Here is a 20,014-nt window from a genome sequence, read left to right as displayed (position 1 = left end):
ATTTTTTAATTAATCATAGTGTGTTCACTATGATAAAAAAAATAGCTAGTAAATTATTATTTTTTAATTATTCGTCGACGAGAAAAAGACTGATCAATTTAAATCAAAAACAGTTATATTACAGTGATACAGCAGTAGAATAATGTATGAAAATTTAAAAAAGAAAATAGAAAATGCATACAGGTATATGAATAAATGTGAATATAATAGTGTATTTGATTTAAATTATTGATATTTTGTATTTGATATCAGCGGATAATTTGGTAGAAAGTAATAATATACTAGCTACTTGTTTTATCACAGTGACTGTAATAATGTATGAAATTTTAAAAAAGGAAGGGGCGAAATGTCAAACGATTATATTTACCAGATTATATCCAGAAATGGGAGATAATTTAATAATGAATCGGCAATACCATCGTTACGCATTTTAAACGTATGATACTCAAAAACATTTGAATACCGCGATGAGAATCGACTAATTTGACGCAGTTTTTCCCATTTGTATGAATGTCGTTTTCAGGATGAATAACAATTCCCATTTATAACGAGAAATATTCGCTGGTAGCGAGACGCGGATTATAGGAGAATAACTAGTGTCACGGAAACGTAACAATTTAGATAGCCAATCCATCTTCGTGCATGAATAAATTTTATCGCATTTACCTATAATTATTGGCTATTTGATATAAATGCTCCAGAATTGATTATTTTAATTGTTTATATGCTATATTATTTTAGAAAAAGATTTGAAAGTTCCATTTGCTGGTCAACGTAATTTCTTCATATTTTTAACGTAAAATATTGAATTATATATAGTCTACAAAAAATAATCAATCATATCGACCATAATTATTGCCTGTAAAAATTTTAACAGAACGACGGTTAATAATTTGCATTATCCATTGCTTCGAATTCTGATCAAAAATGAATAAATCGCGCGAAATATCCGTTTCAATAAATAGTCGCTTCAATATACGTACGAATTATTAATCGCGGGAGTTAACAAATCGCTTGAATTGACAATCACGAATTATAATAATTGTAGAGAACAATTGTATTTCGAGGAGTAGTGAGAGAGAGAGAGAGAGAGAGAGAGAGAGAGAGAGAGAGAGAGAGAGAGAGAGAGAGAGAGAGAGATATGGATAATATATGCTATGTTTCGAGTAATATAAGTATAGTTATCAATAAATATGAATGGATATTTGCTCAATCTGGAAAGAAGATTAAAATAAAACTGGTTCAGCTTTATAAAAATTTAATTAATATAATCCTTATAACAATTACCATTCTTTTATAAAACAAAAACATTGTTTTTGAAATTAAGTTTTTAAGTAAATTATTGATTAGATATTTTTAATGATAATAAAACATTTTCGATTCTTCTTTTATTTATACATAATGAAACGAGTGATATATGCATAATCCTTATTGTTAGTATTGTTTTCTTATATCAATTTACACAATATTTAATTCTGGAAATTCATATTAGTGCAAATTTAGAATTCTGTTTAATAATATACTTGGGAGAAAAAAAAATAAAGTACCACATTTAAATCTTTTAATAACTTTTCTCTACTCTGCACATAATTAATTTTTTTATTATATTATACATATTTTGTTCTGTTGTCCGCGAGATACACACAGTGAACACAGTGAAAAGAATTAAAAAAAAAAAAATGTAAAAACTTTAATTACATTTCAAGAATATTTAAAATTTTATTTTTATATATAATTATTTCTATTCCTTTTATTTATAATTTTTTTTTAGATCACCATAGATTATCACAATCACCATCGCCTTAGATTAAAATAATAATTTATCATTCACTGGTATACAATGCGCAACGACGAGTAATAGACTATATTGATCTGCTCAAAATATCTACAAATATAAATAAAGTCCAAATTAAAACACCAGTTAAAATAATTAACATTTCAAATATTGAGCGTATTCTTTTACTCGCCTTTTAGACAGACATCTAATTAAATAACTATGCAAAGAGAGATAAAATTTTCTCTCTCTTTTTAAATATAAACTTCTATTAGAAATCTTTTATAAACACAAGTCTTTTTTACTAATTTCTATTTAGAATAATTCATATAATCTAATTAAACGGACGATTAATTTTGAAAGTAGCAAATGGTATATAAATAACAAATTACTTACTCCAAGGTTGCTCCGCCGTTGTTTGATGCCTCCCAGGCTTCTTCCTCTTAGTTTCCTTCGTTGCACACACACACAATGCAACACTCGTGAAAACACGCAATTACAATCACGCGCGGCACTTTGTGCGACACTCCCGATATTAACCGTACTCACGATTCTATAATGAGGATATATGTATAGGAAGTATTATTAGTAAATGTTTAGATAAAGACTGCGGTTTTTCGTTACTTTAATTGCTCGTTTTGACTCCTTGATTATTATTCCGCACTCCTTGCTCCCGAAGTAATAACAGATTATATGAATTACATCTATAACAATAAATCAGTGAAAAGTTTAAAGTGCGACGCAGGATAAATGAACTGCGCGAAATAATAGCCTACTTTTTAAGTAGTCACCGTTCTGACACTTAACTTAGGGACTGTTAGTCATAAAGTTAATTAAATGTGCGAGATGATGAGCGCTAGATGATTTGCATGATGCGATGGTATTTCTGAGAGATATTAGTCGCGACACAGACGGAGCGGTTCGCGAAGCGAGCTCGAGTGTCGCTGCGCGAATGGTACCGCGGCGACCTTGTGTACACAACGGCTCGAGGTATCTGTGATACGAAAGGTTGCGCGCGCTAATATGCGATTGTTAACGTACCAAGTACGTAACGTTTTATACAATTTATTCACGATGAATTTTCATCGAGGTAAAAGTAAGGTATATGGAAAAAATTGCTATGGTTGTTACAAGAATATTCTCTACGCTTGAAAAAGAAATGTATGCGAATTTAAATTATATTGAATGTATTATACATCTGTTAAGGTATGCCCGTCAATACAGTTTCTCAGAACCGTAGTTCTTAAAATAAATAACGTTCGATTAGAATACTCTCATATATGATTGCCTCAATTGAAAGATTATTGTTGTTTCTTTAACATGTTTGCAGAACGAATAATGTATAGATTGAGAGATCTATAGGATATAATTGCATGATACAACTCTTATGACGCTGAGAGTTCAGTTCTATAGCAGTTCTATTATAGCAATAAAGTGTGTGTTTTCCTTTTTATGTATATTTTTAGATAGTTATGAATTCTAGATAATTATGGGTAAAGCTTGTGAGCTTCATCTTCAAAGCGTAGGATTTTAGGACTTTATTCCTATTTTCAAAGATAATATTCAAAATAAAACATTTTTAGGTTACAGTTTATATCCCAGTCAGCGAAATGTATAACTATGGTTGCAGAAACCGTATCTAGAAGTAATTTTTAACATTCATATAGCAGTTACAATCGTTAAGATTAGGGCAATCATATAGATCACTTTCAGAGCACTGTGGTTTTCATAACTTTTTTGCATGAGCGAAAAATATCATTATTATTCCGTTGTAACAACTTTTTTTTCTTATAAAAGAACTCGAAAATCTAGTGGCACAATACTATTAACAAACGTCGAGTTAATTAAGATAAACATGATAATCCGTCCGAACATGTGCAATTGAAACTCAGTATTGAACGTGTAATATACTTTTCGAACGAGAGTTGATCCCGCAAAATACACGTACTATTAAACGGCGTCATGCTTTTTTGCGAGTACTCGAATCTCGCGATCCGATCTGTGTACTCCGCGCTCGCGATACGAAAATTCATTTACATTCGAGCCGATGAAATAAAACGCAACGAAATGTTAGATTAGATATTCGATTAGATTCAAATCCATCTTGTATTCGTATTCGAATTAAATGAATAAGTTACGCTGCTTTGACAGTCTTGATAACATTTACAATTAATTATATTATTATATTATTCATAATTATGGACATCAGTTAATTACAATGGATAGCAATTGCTAATAATAATCATTAAATATTCATAAGTAATGATCGCATTTGGTGTCTTGTATTACTTGCTGTGATCGCGGAAAATAATATGATTTGCGAAGCTATAATATATATCTGCTTGCTCGAATTCTACTATACAAATGTGTAATGATCTTACGTTTTTCAATTTGTCGTTCAAAATGAATAGGCCAGTCGATTTTCATTGTCCTGTGAAATATTTAACGTTTTGTAAGATAAATTTACATGGAATTTTTGCCGACTTAAATATAATTTACCTATCATTATCAGAGTACAAGAATGTGGAGTGATACAACATTATTGGAGCAAATAATTTTAGCAACGAAATATCGATATGCGTGTATAGATATGTATAGATATTTTTGTTATAATATTCCTGTATATATATATATATATATATATATATATATATATATATATGCATATATATTCCGATATACATATTGTACGTAGGTATATTCTGTCCTTTACATTCCAAATTAATTATTAACAAACGGTAGATTATCATGGCTCTATTATTAGAATCAATCGGCAATTCATGTATTATCTCACGCTCTTAATCCGAAAATAATAGGCAAATAATATTTAAATAATAGCACGACACAAAATATTTTAGAAACCAATTTTCAAAGAGACAGTAGGGGAGACCGGGGCTATTTGGGACACGATCAGACTATTCGAGACAAAGGAAATATCTTTTTATGGATACATGTTAAAAATTCACCGTAATTATTGTGAACGCGTCCTAATATAGTGATGATGCTGATAAAGTTTCGTTGGCGCTGGCGTCGTATTATTGTCGTAGCAATGAAAAATATATTTCATGATAATAAAAGTAAACTTCGACATCCTGTATTTCGCCTAGTCGATATTTTTATTTATAGTTCAAAGCAAGTACAATTCCGTGATCAATCTATAACGGCATTATGAAGGGTAAGGTACGTTTAACCTTTCAAATGTTCGTGTAACGAATTTTTTTTTATAAATACAGAATTCAGGAGAATTTAGGAGAAGTAAAAGAAAAAAAATAGCCCCGGTCTCCCTTATATTGCTCGTAATGGAATGGAAAGATAATTTGTAATTGTATTTTTGTTTTGCTTTCTACTGTAATTTATATTTGGATCCGTAATAGGTTACGCCTTGATATGCTCATAAATTAATTGTAACAATAAAATTTGAATTGTTAAACGATTACAAGATTATATTTCGTATTGTTAATAATAACGCGACGACGCTACGGAGCAGAACTTTGTGACAAATAGTATCGCATTTAAATAGGTACTTGAATATTCCAGGATGTGCGATAATCTGCATCTAATTTCCGTGATTAAGTTTAATTGGATTCGAGGATGTACAATTACGTAAAGCTATATTCTCCGTGATGGAAGGAGGAAATCTATAGCTGTGTATTGATTATGCCGGACTCGGCTGAAGCAGAGCAATCCTTCATTCCCTCGTCGCTACCTTGGGGCCGAGTTTCCGGGTTGTTATCGTACATTGTCGGGAGAATGTAGTATCCCCACTGTTCATAATCCCGCAGGACAACGAGGGATTCGTGAAGCTACGAGTGAAATGCTACATTCGGCGGATCAATATCGATTGCGTATACCTTCTGCTCTTTTTCCAAGCGGACTAATCATAGAGCGCCATTCGTAGAGATATTACTACATAATAGACAGCTAGTTGAATTTAACAGAAAAAAACGGGAACGTGCTCTTTTTAACTAAAAATAAAAGTTGAACCAACGAGTAGTCGATCTAGCTGCAATCAATTGATCTATATATATCTTGATATCTGCAGTCGTTTACACAAATTGATTTAATATTGATATTTTACTGCATCCTGCAGCTCTTTTTTTTTTAATAAACGCTTGCAGTTTTTGACTCTACATAATTTTCAGAAAAGGAAGACATTATTGATACATATTTCTAGCGAAAATATTTATTTATTTTGTATTAATATTTAAGTATTTGTTGCACGTTTCAGTGATGACTGACAACATATCTCTCTCTCTAAATCCTACTGTTCTTGTCAAAGCATGGTGATCTCTCCTCGTATTTCTGCTATGTGCGCTATTTACACTTTTATGCAGATATAAACCGTATAAAGCTGTCGCGCTGCTCCTCGCGCCACGATCGCCACACAATTATCCGCTTATAACAATGAAAATAAGCCAAAAATATAAAATATAAAAATAAATCATTAAATAACACAACATTAGGTACTCCCAAAGATTCAATAGAAAAATCGGGACCTACAATTTAACGTCGGTTCCGAACGATGGCAATTTTTAAGAACAAGTTCTTTTTGGCAAAGATACTCTCAGGTTTACCGTTACCTTCTGAGAGGCGACGATCGCTTCCGAATCGATTAAAATCGATTTCAGAGTTGCATTATTCTGGGTGGATTTAAACCCGGATCTTTAGCATATAAAGCTATCACGCTGCTTCTCGCGTCACGATTGCCACAACATATATATTATAGATAAAGAAGATATTACGATATCGGGAGTATCCATTGAAGCGAGACGACAGTAAAAATTGAGTTTTGAACAAGGGGATTTGCAAATTCCCATAAGAATATTCTTTCTCTTTGACGCGCCTTTTAGATTGTGTTTGTTGTAATTATCGTACTCTATCAACCGTATTACATCGTTGGAAATCCTCTAGGGAGTCTAGGGATACCCCAGACGTAGAAGCTTAAGGAAGTTTTGAAATTGTAAATTCATTTTCTTTGCTTCCGATGTATTAAGATTTTTTTTCAATTTTTATTACATTGTATAAGTAAAATCTAGACCAAACAAGCGAATGAAGGAACTTGCTTCAATGAGTGCGCATAACGCTATAAAAACGAACGAACCCAAATTCATATCGGCAAACATATTTTATCTTTTTTTACATCGTAGAAGCACACTCATACACTACGTTCCGCAAATATTCCTTTGTTCGTTCCTCCTATAAGCTTCGTCTGGAAAGTCTATTTTAATATGTAAACTTAAATTAAAAATATTAATAAATAAATATCTTATATCTTAATGTGCAATATATATATATATATATATATTGATAAAATAAATACATAATAAAATACACATAATAAAATAATAATACAATAATTCTACACTGTTAAATCTATATAGTGTTAAACTGAACCTTATTTAAGTCGCCACTGTTTTTAATAAATAGTTCTTTTTTTACTAAAACAATGGAGTTAAATAATTTAAAAGTTTTAATTTAACAGTTCAAATTTAACCCAAATTTAGGTTTAATTCCATTGTTTTATTTAAAAATAACCATATTGTTTTAGTTAAAAATAATTATTTATTAAGTAGAAGCAGTGGCGATTTAAATAAGGTTCAGTTTGACACTATAGATTTAACAGTGTAGAAATTTTAAACTCAAACAACCTTTTATGTGTGCTATACGCACATTTGAATTATTAACGCTCCTTCGCCTTGCGGGCACTAAAATGGTCGAATTGCTTGCTTGGGGGAAAACGAGCATTCTGTCGTATATAATCTGATTGGACGGGAAAATTTCGACGGCGCGGCGCGCGGGCGAAGAGTTTCGTACTAACACCGCGCCGGCGTGATCCCAGCGTGAGCTTTCTCGCATCTCGCCCCTTTTAGCTTTCAATGGCCCGTAGGGTCGCAAGGCACACGCGATACAGGTATCGGAGTTGCCTCGCTCGCTCCGCGAGTTCTTATCAGATGCCCAGCCACATCGTGCAAATCCATCGTGATGCTATCTCGATAAGGGCTATTCGTAGAAATAACTACATGGACGGAGCCCAATTATACACGCACTCGTGTCGTGGCTCCCTTTGCCGGTGGTATATATCGCTCGGTGCGTGTCGCCGCAAGGAATCGCCGCGTCTCGATGGCTCGGAAATGCAATTCGTTTTCATTAACCGCTCGGCAAAAAAGTTTACGATGGCGAGGCAGCACGAGAGAAAAGTAATGATTTATCGTATATCCCCATCGATACAGCGAACGACGCAGTCCAAAAGAAACGTGATATTGTGCCATTGACGTTGATCCAATAGCGAGTTCGTTGAATCGATTTGATTGATTTAAAGTTGTTTGAAGCGAGTACGGACATTTTTCACGAAATTTCGACAATACGCGTGCAGGGCAATTTACTGAACAATTTACGTCCGAAAATAAAGTGATTTGTCGAAAGAAAGTGTTATTTTAATTCTGAGAGAGAACCGCAAATGACGAGCGATCGTGACGTTACGTGCCGGCGGCGAACCGATAATTCCGCGGTGACGTCGCGAAGAGGGAGAATCTTCGCAACGGAGATTTTAACGAAACGACAGCTACGTCGCGTCTCGTGCCTACCTACGTCAGTGCGACGGTAATGAATCGGAGCGACTTAATTAAAGGATGTTTTCACGGGAAAAAAGAATGTACCGACGAATCGAGAAACTCGAGCGTGCTACCCGTTTAAATTAAGGGAAAGGGAAAAGGAATAAGAGGAAGTAAGAGCGAATGCCTCGAGATAATGGAAAGGTTGCGTCTGCAGATATATTTTACAGCGTAGCGACGTATTTTGGAAATATTTCTAGGAATATTACTCGCGGCGGATACTCCGCCTAATTTATGTGTGTATAATTACATTTCCACCATTTCCGGAATGAAAATAATTTTAAAAGGACATTAAAAGGATTATTAAAAAAATTATATAGAGAAATATATAGAGAAATTATATTGTTAAAGCACACACATAATGTGTCATATACGGTAAATGTATATTTATCACGCTCGTGTTAGAGAAGGCAGTGGCTTTCTCGTGCGATATTATCGCGCGTATCTCTGACAAGGTAACTTAAAGCCATCTCGAAGGGAGGAGGGGAGGGAAGAAACACATTATGACTAATGTACTTACCTTAGCTTCGCGGCACCGCTTCGAAACATTAGCATGAATGTCGGGTTGTGCAAAAGAATCTACAAGTCGGACAGAAATCAAAGCGTTGAATATTTATTGAAAACGAATCGCTATATGTACAAACGTATTAAATACAGATGCGTAGACATTTACACAGGGTCGCAAGGGAAGAGAGGGACAGTCGGAAAGGTACGTCTGATCGCGTACAATAGTCAATATGTCCGCCAATAACAATAGATAACTGGCCCTATACTAGCCGCTGTACGCAGTCTGCTTATTTACAACCCATTTCGCCGTTTATATTTGCACGCAGAGATTGGCGTGTGCCGTTGCGCCGTGCATGTCTAGCAGCCTGGAACGACGATATTTATTTGTCTAAAGGCTGTCGTGGACGAGAGAGAGAGGGGGGGGGAGAAAGGGGGAGGAGAGGGAGATAAAGGAGGGGGGGGGGAGAGAGAGAGAGAGAGAGAACACGAGCACGCTCTTTACGTAAATTATTCGACAGACACAGGTAATATGATAGACGAGCGTGAACTGGAGATATATGACGAGTTCTCTACACGAAATCAATAAAAGCATCGCTTCACATCGCACAATGTTTCAAATAACAAATAAGATTTTGAGAAATCAAAAACGAGCTCACGCTTACGCGAATATTTGAAAAGTAAAATCACAGAAACATTAAATTCATGGATTACACTAATCACTTTTTTGCATTAAATTTTACGTGATGCTGCAAAACAGTATAGATTTTCATTTATTCACAAAAGATTTGTAGAAAAAATCTTTAGCAAGAAGTTATTAATCATTAAATTTTTTCTCGTACGCATTTTATTCGCGTACCTATGTCAGTGTGGTTACCTGAGATCAAAGAATTCGAAATTGGCATCCGATGCAACAACGCGATATAAACGCGATGTAGGAATTTAATTCGATTTGTAATGCCGCTCCATCTCGTTCGATTCTATCGCGTATTTTAAGCAAAAGATCGTGTCTCTCTCTCCCGACGACTGATACCTCCTCGATCGCATTGAGAAACGAGCGCGAAGAATGAATAGTGGAGGGATGAGGCGAACGAGTGAGGGAAAAGGGTGGAAAAAAAAGCACCGGCCGTGTGTTTCGTAACGAAGGCAGCAGATATTAAATTCCATCGGCAAACGCGGAATCCGCGTGTACTCGGGGAAGCGTCCGAGTTTCGACTTTTGTTTGCGTCTAACGGCGAGAGGCGAGTACGCGATCGGGCCGCTGCCATTGGCTGCGTACGCATGAAAAATAGAGCTCGTTTGAGCTGGTAAAAGAGAGAACGCGCGTTGTTCAACGAAAATCAGACTGCAGGCGAACGTGGATACGCTCGAGCGATGCCCGAATAAATTGTGTAAATCTTTTTCGCTCGCCAGAGAAATGGTAAAGTTCTTTTCTCATTGAATCGTATTTCGTACCACTGCCGAAGCACATTTCGCGATATTGTCTTCCTCGACATATTGGTCGATGCATTGAAATTGTGTTACGTATTAGGCGATTAAAGCGACGTGTTTCGTCGGAGAGAGAGCTTCGTGACGGTATAAAATCTCATTGTACAAATTTTTGCAAACGCCTCTTCTCACTCTCTTCGTTACAAATCTTGCTTACCCTCGTACTATTTAAAGTATCTTAATAATTACGCTGTATATCAGTTTGTAAATATCACTGTGCGTGATTTAAGGGCGGGGCTTCCGCAGTGGGAGGAATCTTGATTTTCCAGCGGCCTGATTCACTTTCGACCATCTCGCCGACGCGCCCGTTAGAAGAAACGTATAATACGAGATCGGAGTCGACGCATTTACAACAGTTAGAGTTTCGTTATTAAAAATTGTACAAAGTGTTGTTTTTCTTTTCCGTCCGCTTTTAAATATAATAGATTATCGCTATGCTTGAGAATAACTAGTCGGCGGAGTTGATTCGATTACGTAATAATCTACAATGATTTTCACACTTACGGGTTTCTCTGAACGTCAAAGTGAACGCTTCCTACAGAAAGAACTGCCGTTGTAAATTGACTTGTTAAAATCAATTACAATTTCTTTCGAAGTAAATAGAGACGATATGTATTCGATATGTCGAATTTCCAATGATAATTATGATAGATCTGTCAGAAAGATATGTTTATATCATTTAAAGTATTATTTAAAGTACGTTTCCCTTTTATATAAAATAAGTCGCTACATTTCCGTTAAATATTAATCCACGATGTAAATCCATGTATTTTATGGAACCTTCTATTCGAGTGAATAAAATTGACCGAGATACAAAAAGCTATGTACGCGGAAGATTCTAATTTTACATTTCTTTTTGTAGGAAGAAGTATAATGTATAACATAGCTTGAATCACATTCGATCGTACAGGAAGCTTCAGTCTAAAATTATCACTACATCATATATTCTCCCAAGTAATTATATATACATCGGCCCTGTAAAAGACATCCGCGAATCCTGCAGGATCGAACGTTCGGATTTCCTGGCAATCATACCGCTTACATACATTTGAAAGATTAAACATGGGTATATAAAGAATTAAGATAATTCAACAAAGTATTGATCGCTGAACCTCGAATTAAAGGGTCGCGATGGATATCACTCGATATATTCGTTTCGCTAACGCAGTGGCAGTAATCCTTAAGAGATCCTTAACTTCATATATATTAAGTCATCAACGTCACGACAATATTAGAAACCTCTCATTTTGACAATTAATCAAGCAAAACACAATTAATTGAACGAAATGATATAAAATTATATAAAACGTTCTTCATCCATCGTGTATATTTGTCGTTGTCGGTTTTTGCAGACACTTAAATCTTGACACAAATAATCTTTAATTTTTAGTTAGCCTTTTCTGGATAATGAGAAAGGAAAAATAAAAGAAACAAACAAAACCATTATTAGAAGATATAAAGGTTAAAAAGTATATTTACTGCTGAATAACTACTGCTAAATATTCACGTATTTATCTGAGATTAAATATAAATCTTTTTAACTTGTCTCACTTCTGAGATATAAATCTTAAAGTAAATCCCGCGAAGAACACGACATGGATAAAAAGGAACGAGAATCGTTTTCCATAATTGTTTAATCGTACACATTCATCGCTTATATGTTCTACTCTTAATTATCTTACAGATCACGAGCATGAGTCTCTTTTAGCCTGCGCGAGGCAAGGTACCTATAGAACAACGTATCGGAATTTACGCGACGTACAAGTTTTTGAACGTCGGAATATCTCTCTGTCGTGTTTCGCACAACTATTGTTTTCCTCTCTTTCGCTACACGTACAGAACCATTCTAACAAGTATATAAGTCTTTCAGTATTCCATATTAACGATAGCCATTTACCTGGAAATGTATTTTTACCGCTGCAGGAATATGTGTATCGATTCGAGTGGAGAGACAAAAAGAAATTCAGAGAGTAAATGATAATCTCAGAAATTTTATCGTCAAAAAAGCATAATTAAGCGCATATTATATCAAATGAGCATTTAGAAAACCGAAAAGAATTCTAATGCGTGTCAAACGAAGCAAAAACATTTACCGGGTAAATCGCCCGTCTCTCTATTTCACACTATAAACTTAACGTCAGGTCACATGTGCTCCTTTTCTCTTTTCCTCCTAGAATCACGATACGTCCGTCTTATACATTCGGCTTTCGCCGAAGTCAACGAGCAACGGGGGCACGAGAGAAGTTTTGTGTATCGATAAAGTTAACGTTTTTCTAAAACGATTATGCGATACGACCGCCAATAGAACGCCGGTCTTAGAATGATCTAATAATTTACATTGTCGATTAATCCTCTCTTCAACATTCTTTACACACTTTATATGAATTTATACTGCAACCTCTAATGGTATTGTCAAACATTTATGCACTTCGGCTAAGCGCATCTTAAGCTTAAGAGTAGTTTAAGGGAACTTAACGCAAACTTAACGCGGCTTAAGATTACTCCTTTTCCCGTACTCCTCGGAAAAAATGCTTCTTGTACGGCGCAATGATTAATTTTACAGAATGTTCCTCTTAACCCATTTCATAAATTTTTTTGTGCATTGATAAGCTCCTTGAAGCGACGTCCGTATAATTCTTTCTGCGCACCACTGTGGCGAGTGTTCAATTAAAAAGTTAACGAGAAATCGTCGTCCGAGTGAATTGGAGGGAGGGATATTGGTCGTGCAATTAAACGGTTGGATGAACGATAATTAGCTTGTCTTTACATTTGTCTTCTCGAACGATAGCCTGGGAAATAAAATGCAGCAGAGAGTAAAAGTAGTTTCATTAAACATCATCCTAAACACATTAATTATTACAATCGACTCGGTCGTATACGCTCATAAATTTTGCTTTCCTAAAAACCAACAACTCGCTTAATTGTCTTATAAACGGTATATGTATACGTGTGTATATATATATATATATATATAATATATATATATGGATCTATATTTTTTTGAGGGGGAAAACAAGTTTTTTTTTCGTAAAACACGTTTATGAAACCGACATATAAAAGGCCCGAGAACGGATAACGTATTCCCATCGCGAAAGTCGGCGGACTTCGATCTTGAATAGAGGTCCGCTCTTTTTTTTTTCAATTTCAAGAATTGAAGTTTAGAAATGACTACGTTATTCGTCGGCGGAAATGTTACGTACAACGCGCGATTTTCGAGTCCGATCCACGTATATCCCGAACGTGACACGAGTGCCGTTACGGCGGGAATATCATAAGCTTGTTTGCTGACAGTATCAATTTCGGAACAGCGTATGTGCGATTTATCGAACGTGCTCCCCTCGTATTGCCAGCACTAGTGACGTTCCATTTCGTATCGAATGCCACGGATCAAAATCATAATCTATCCATTTCAATTGCACGAGCGTCGGGATACGGTGCAGGCCGTGGAGACTCGGTCATCATTATCGCGGGGCTATCCGTTTTGGTCAACGCGTAACTTCTGTAGGCAATTGATATAAGGATAACGAACGAAAGAAGAGAAAAAAAACGAGAAGAAGTTGCACGAGAACAAGCCGGAAGATCGAGTTACCTATCACGTTAATTAAGCGTGTATAATAATTATAAATTTCCAAATTTGATATGTTAATCAAATGATATGTACAAAAATCTTGCTAATTGAAAAAATAGTGTTTTTTTTTAATTTAAAAAAGAAATTAACGTTCTATTGTCAAGCACTGCGCATCGTTAGACTGTGCGTATCTCGGCGAGATGAATGTCGATCTGTTCGCAGCAACAATGGTCTGCAGTTTTGATTCGTGCAAAGGAATCATTATAGAAAAGCGAATTTTGTATAGACAGTGTCTTCGTAGTTTGCACACGGACAGTTTGCGTTTACGGCGAACAGTGATTTGTGCAGTTCGTACCTGTTATCGATTAAATTCACAGCGCTATTCACAGCGATGTACTCATACCTATGGCGACGGCCGAAAAAAAAACCGCGATATTATTAATGTCGTGAACCGTGGAAAGTTCTGAGCTCGTGAACTCCTACGTCTTCTTCTCGCACGTAAGTGCCATATCGATATCATCGACACGGTGGACGCATCCGACCATGCCATCACACAAACCGTTTACGTTCGTTATAGCCGATTTATGGATCGTCACCCTAGGTACTAACTTGGTCTGACTTGGTCTAGCTTGGTCGATGAAGGGCAGTTCCACCAATTGCCGTTTAATTCGCCGATCATAGAAAGCCGGATGAGGTTCCAGCCTTCCAGTTCTCTATATCAAGTATCGTTCGACTCACCGGGCTTGTAACCGAGATTTTTTCGTTGCAGGAACAGATGGATCTCGCGAAAGTTTGGCCGGTCGACGTCGTTCCTCTGCCAACACTCGCGCATCAGATCGTAGATCTCTTTGGGACAGTTTTTTGGCAGTGGCAGTATCATCTGTGCGACAAAAATAAACGCAAGTCGATTCTAACGTCATCAATTATGTATATATCGTGAATTGAACCTTTTGTGTGTAATACATAATAAATACGTTGACGGGTTATTTTCGGGTTTATACCGAAATAAAAAGCAGATTGTTCGTGACTCATTGCAATTTAACGCGATATTACGAAAATAAACGGAACGGACGTAATAAAAATATTTCACGCGCGGTAATTAATCGCAATATTTGTTACGCAATTAATCGTTTGTAAATATTAACAAACTCTCGCGATCTACAAAACGAGAGAGCGGAATAACAATTCTTACAGTGCGCGTGTTAGTTTTGAAGTACTCTCGACGTTGGGGAAATGAACGCGACGGGAACTCGAGTGTGCGACGCAATATTTATTACATTATATGAATTACTAAGCAAGTAGTTCTGCCATTTTCATGGAAACACTCTCGCGACCCACTTTTATAATTACATGTTCGACACCGCGCGCGTTTATTTAAGCCTGCTTATTCAACGGATGTTAATTGTCCTACAGTTATAGTCTCAGAGAAGCCGGATACGTACGGATACTGCTCCTGAAAGGAGCTACGCAAAGAAAGGAAAAAAAGAACGTAGCAAGAATCTACGAAGTAAGGTAATCAGAAGTCTGAAAGACGGAATAAATAGCGGCGTTCAAAGCCTTGAAAGCTTCGTGAGGCACTCAACGCAAAATCAAGTACTCAGTGCGCTCATTACATTAAGTACGCCGGACACAATGAGGGAAAGAAGTCGAAGAATTACTCCGCGCACTTACCCTTCGCTCATCCTCTTGATAAAAGTACGTCGCGTTCTCCACTATCCGATGATCCGGAAACTCCTCGAAGGGCTGCTCCCGCGCGAACGTCAGTATTTCCCACAGCGTGACGGCGAACGCCCAGACGTCACCCTTGCACGTGTGCCTTCCCTGCATAATGTAAACACATCCAAAGAAAATTTTACGAAAGTTCGTTTGTTACGTTCGTTAACTCCGGCAGCATTTACTACATTTCGCAGCTTAAGAGCACTCGGAATTTGTCGAGCATTCGTATATAATTGGATAAGTTTATTTTCACGGTACAATACATCTGAAATGCGTATGAAATTGAATTATTCGGTAGTAATTTTTCTTACACGTCGTGTGCGTCGTTTGAATAAAGATTACTTATTGAAAAAAATAATATTGCAACAGTACGAATTCTTTTTTTTTTATGATGTGCGTTCAAGTTAATATTCCGTTTTTGGTAAGCCGCAAAAATAATTAAAAGCGCGACTTGCTCGACGCGGAAACCTAATGTTTGAGCGTGAAGGAGTAATTTATGGAAACTGTATGCGCCTTCGAGTTTCCCAAAGTTCAACCGGGTAACTCAGTTAAGCCCAAGCTTCGCGGAACGCCATAAAGCAGTTACACGATTTTACTCTTTTCCTCACATTGACGGTTGGATGTACCTTCCGCTCCCATTGGCATGTGTATGACCCGTCAAGCAAAATAATTGTATGATAAAATATTAATGGCAGACTATATAAAAGCTTTCGTAGCTACAAGTTTTAATTAATATCAACGCTGCGATTATGCAACCGTAACGTTTTGTGAGGAAGTGTATAGAAGATAAATGTTCCATATATATATATATATATATATATATATATATATATATAAATTATAAAAAGTGAGTAACTATATACTTATTATCAACAAGATTTAAAGTAGGATTGCGAAAACAAACGTTTCGAATTACGAGGTTATGGAAAAAGTCAACGAGCAGAAATGGCACAAAGATGGAATATTAATAAGGAGAGACAAGCGAAAGATCTCTTGCTGTTATAATAACACCGTAATTTTGAATCGATTTACGATAAACGATTGTGTACTTGATGTGAAATTATCGCGACTCAGGTACTTAAATTACATAATCTCTGCTGCCGGTAGTATACGCTGAGAAGATTGCATATGCGTGCAGAGTTTGTAGTTTGCGCATGTCGGGAGAATCTTAAGACATGATTCGATTATTTATGAAGTGCGCGATACAAAATTACATGCGCATCATTACTCGTACATTAATTCAAATTGTTGGAGCTAAGTAACGCGCATGCGATGAATAACACGGTCTAACCACGAGCAATAAACCAGTAATAGCAATAAAGTTCATGTTGAAATGTATGTTGGTGCATAAAGCTAACGTTCGTCGTTTGATACAATAGAAGAAATGAAAAAAAGTGTTATTACATTCTATACGTGATACACCGAGAAAAAAATATAGTTGAAATAATTTAACTATAATTGATAGTGAATTTCGGAGACAACTATAAAATTATAATTAATTTAACCACGCAAATTATAGCTGCTTTAACAATGTATTATGGTTATATATTATAATTGATATTATTATTTTTTTGTTTACTTATTTTTTATTATTACAATATAAATAGTAAGCAAATGTTAAGAAATTAGTTATACTTACTATAATTGCAGTTGCATTTACTGCATAAAAATATTTATTTCATATTTGTCTCATACATATCTTGATATTTTACTATATTAATATGTAAAATTATTATAATTTATAGTAAAATTTTGTCATATTTGGACTGTACATATAAGGTTATTATTACTAACATTATAGTAATAATAACTATAAAAATAGTGCTCCTCACCATAATTCTTTTACCATGCAATTATAATCACAAATACAAAATATTTTTCTCTCAATGTATAAATTAATGTTTTTTTATTTTAAAAAGACTGTTATGTTTTATTTAATACTCTTGTCAATAATCTGGATAGCGGTAAATTAAACATGATCGCGTCGCGATTTAACAAACTCTGCGTTGCACGCTTTCGACGCGAGTGATCCCTCTTATGAAGAATGATCTCCATGATCGCAAGATCGATATGAAACCATTAAATCGGCGCTAATCCCGGATAATTTTTGAAGCGCGTATTTCGTCGCGTAGAAACGGGATCGTTTCATTAACACGGCACAATGGCGGAGGCTGGATAAATGATGGGCAATAATGAAACATTAATGGCGCAGTCAGTTTGAAATGACGACGCCAACTATAGCTATTCAATACTATATTTCCCAGCCTCATTTCTGTTTCGTCGAATCACCATTTTGATATTAATTTGCCATTACACTGGTACAATAAATATACTATTTCCGCAAATGATGACAAAGAATAGAGAGCATCGTTAAAATATCTATACAAAGTTAATAGATATTAAAATTAAATATCTTTGATGTATATAATTAATTTTTCAGATAAAACGTTACTTAACCGTAAACAAAAATTTATATTAGACGTTAAAACAATATACATATAAAAGAATAATCTTTATAGAATAGTCTTTATAATTTTTTAAAGTTTTAACGATTCATTACATCATTTTTATCTTCGCATAATTGTTTCACAGGGATATGTATTTTCGGAATTTTGCGCCATTAACCAGCCAAGTTTATAATCCTTATATTTTCAGATCTTCATATATGCTTAAATGATTGAATGTTTAATGATTAATTCGTTAAATTTTTCAGTAATTGAAATTTCGCATTCAAACCGCTTTGTACAATCAATTTTTAAATTTATCTTAGATTATTGATCTTACATTTTATGCGGCCAAATTTAATAAATGTACTAATTAATAAATGTACTATTATAATTGTACTACATTATTAAATACATTACTATTATCGAACTGTCGCAGCGCTTACAGTGCGATATTTGACTGTAGCGCGATGTTCGACTATCGAACGATTACTCCACTGACACAGCGCGCTCGTAACACTTTTAAGCGTCGGCAGAAAAAGTTCGTTCCTTCCGCGCCGGGTCGGCAGTCGGCACATATTTTTCCGAATTTTCGCGAAAAGTAAACGCGAGTATCTTCCATCGTCGTCCGCGTTGTAATCGGCCAGCGGAAACAGCCATGTTCGACGCGCTCGTAGCTTGCGAAGCGGAACGATTGTGTTTGGATTGTCGAGCGGTTAAGCCGAAAAAGCCGCTCAACATCGAAAATGAATTTCCAAACGTGTATCGCGCATATTTTCTCCGGCACTTTTATAGCTCAATGACGCGTATCGCGCGCCGCCGATGGGACAAGAGCTCAATTCGCTAATACCAACGTGACCGCAGACAGCTCTATCGGCCTGATGTCGAGCGGTTTCGCGGATCGACAATTCGATATTGGCAAGCGACAATCGCGAAATTAAAGGCAAGATACATTAAATGAAACGTGAAACTTAATTTCCATCCGGCAATAACGGGATTAAGCTTTATCACGACGATTTTTCTTTCACCCTTCATAAATAACAGACTGAAATTTCTTTATTTCCCCTTTAATGTAGTCGAACAGAAATATCTAATGCGATTCATTTTGCATAATGAAAGGGACAGATTAACAAGAAGAGTAATCAATTGCAGTTCTAAATCAATTTTATCGCACGTGGCTTGGCGCGTGGTATCAATACCAATTATATAATTGGCGAATTTCATTTAAAAGATGGCGATATCGGCAAACGTATCGTACGTTAATCTCACTGATAAAACGCATTTTACGGCTCATTTTATAATACACAGATCTTTGATGACCCATGTGTGAAATGTCGGAGTATATCTTCCCGATATTTCGCGCTTCTATCTGTGAATCTATAAGAGATGTTTTTTTTCATTGCAGTATGTAACGATGATGTGCATTTATAACGGACAGCCGAAAACCTCGACTTGGCGCAATGCGCGATATGTATAATGGCGACTAGAGGTTTTACTTCCGGATGTGAAAAACAATATAAAAAAGTACACATCCGAGCAAAACCGAATTTCATCGCGCGGATGCGTAACCGTAGTTCGTCAAAACGACGCGTCCCACCCATGCGTGGAGTGAAATCAAAACGATCCAACGCGTTCTCGTTTTGTCCCTCTCCCCTCGCTTTTCTATTTCGCTCGTTTACGAGCAAAAGTCGTTTGCGCCAATTTGATTTGTTCTCTCTCTCTCTCTCTCTCTCTCTCTCTCTTTTATTTATAATTCTATCGAACTTTCGCATCGCCGATCTTTATTGCCGCTAACGCGCGCGAGCGCCCCGTCTAAATCGGAAGCTTCCGGAAAAAGCACACACGCGGAAAGCTATGCCGAACGCTAAATCTCCTGATGTCCAAAGGCATTGAGAAAAATATCGACAGG

The 20,014-nt window shown here is 35.9% G+C and overlaps 1 protein-coding gene across 1 annotated transcript in view; it reads right to left on the bottom strand.

Moving 5' to 3' along the window:
- Positions 1-14,426: 14,426 nt before the first annotated feature.
- The window catches only part of LOC105452618 (discoidin domain-containing receptor 2-like), a 76,528-nt gene continuing 70,940 nt past the window's right edge, over positions 14,427-20,014 (bottom strand). The window contains exons 16-17 of the mRNA XM_011693893.1: positions 15,617-15,766; positions 14,427-14,825 (exon numbers count right to left, since the gene is read on the bottom strand). Of these exons, the coding sequence (XP_011692195.1) occupies positions 14,664-14,825; positions 15,617-15,766 (312 nt within the window). The 3' untranslated portion in view covers positions 14,427-14,663. The remainder of the gene's footprint in view (positions 14,826-15,616; positions 15,767-20,014) is intronic.

This window comes from Wasmannia auropunctata, unplaced genomic scaffold, assembly GCF_000956235.1.
Source record: "Wasmannia auropunctata unplaced genomic scaffold, wasmannia.A_1.0 LD336027.1, whole genome shotgun sequence".
Taxonomy (NCBI): domain Eukaryota; kingdom Metazoa; phylum Arthropoda; class Insecta; order Hymenoptera; family Formicidae; genus Wasmannia; species Wasmannia auropunctata.
This window is presented reverse-complemented; position numbering and strand designations above follow the sequence as displayed.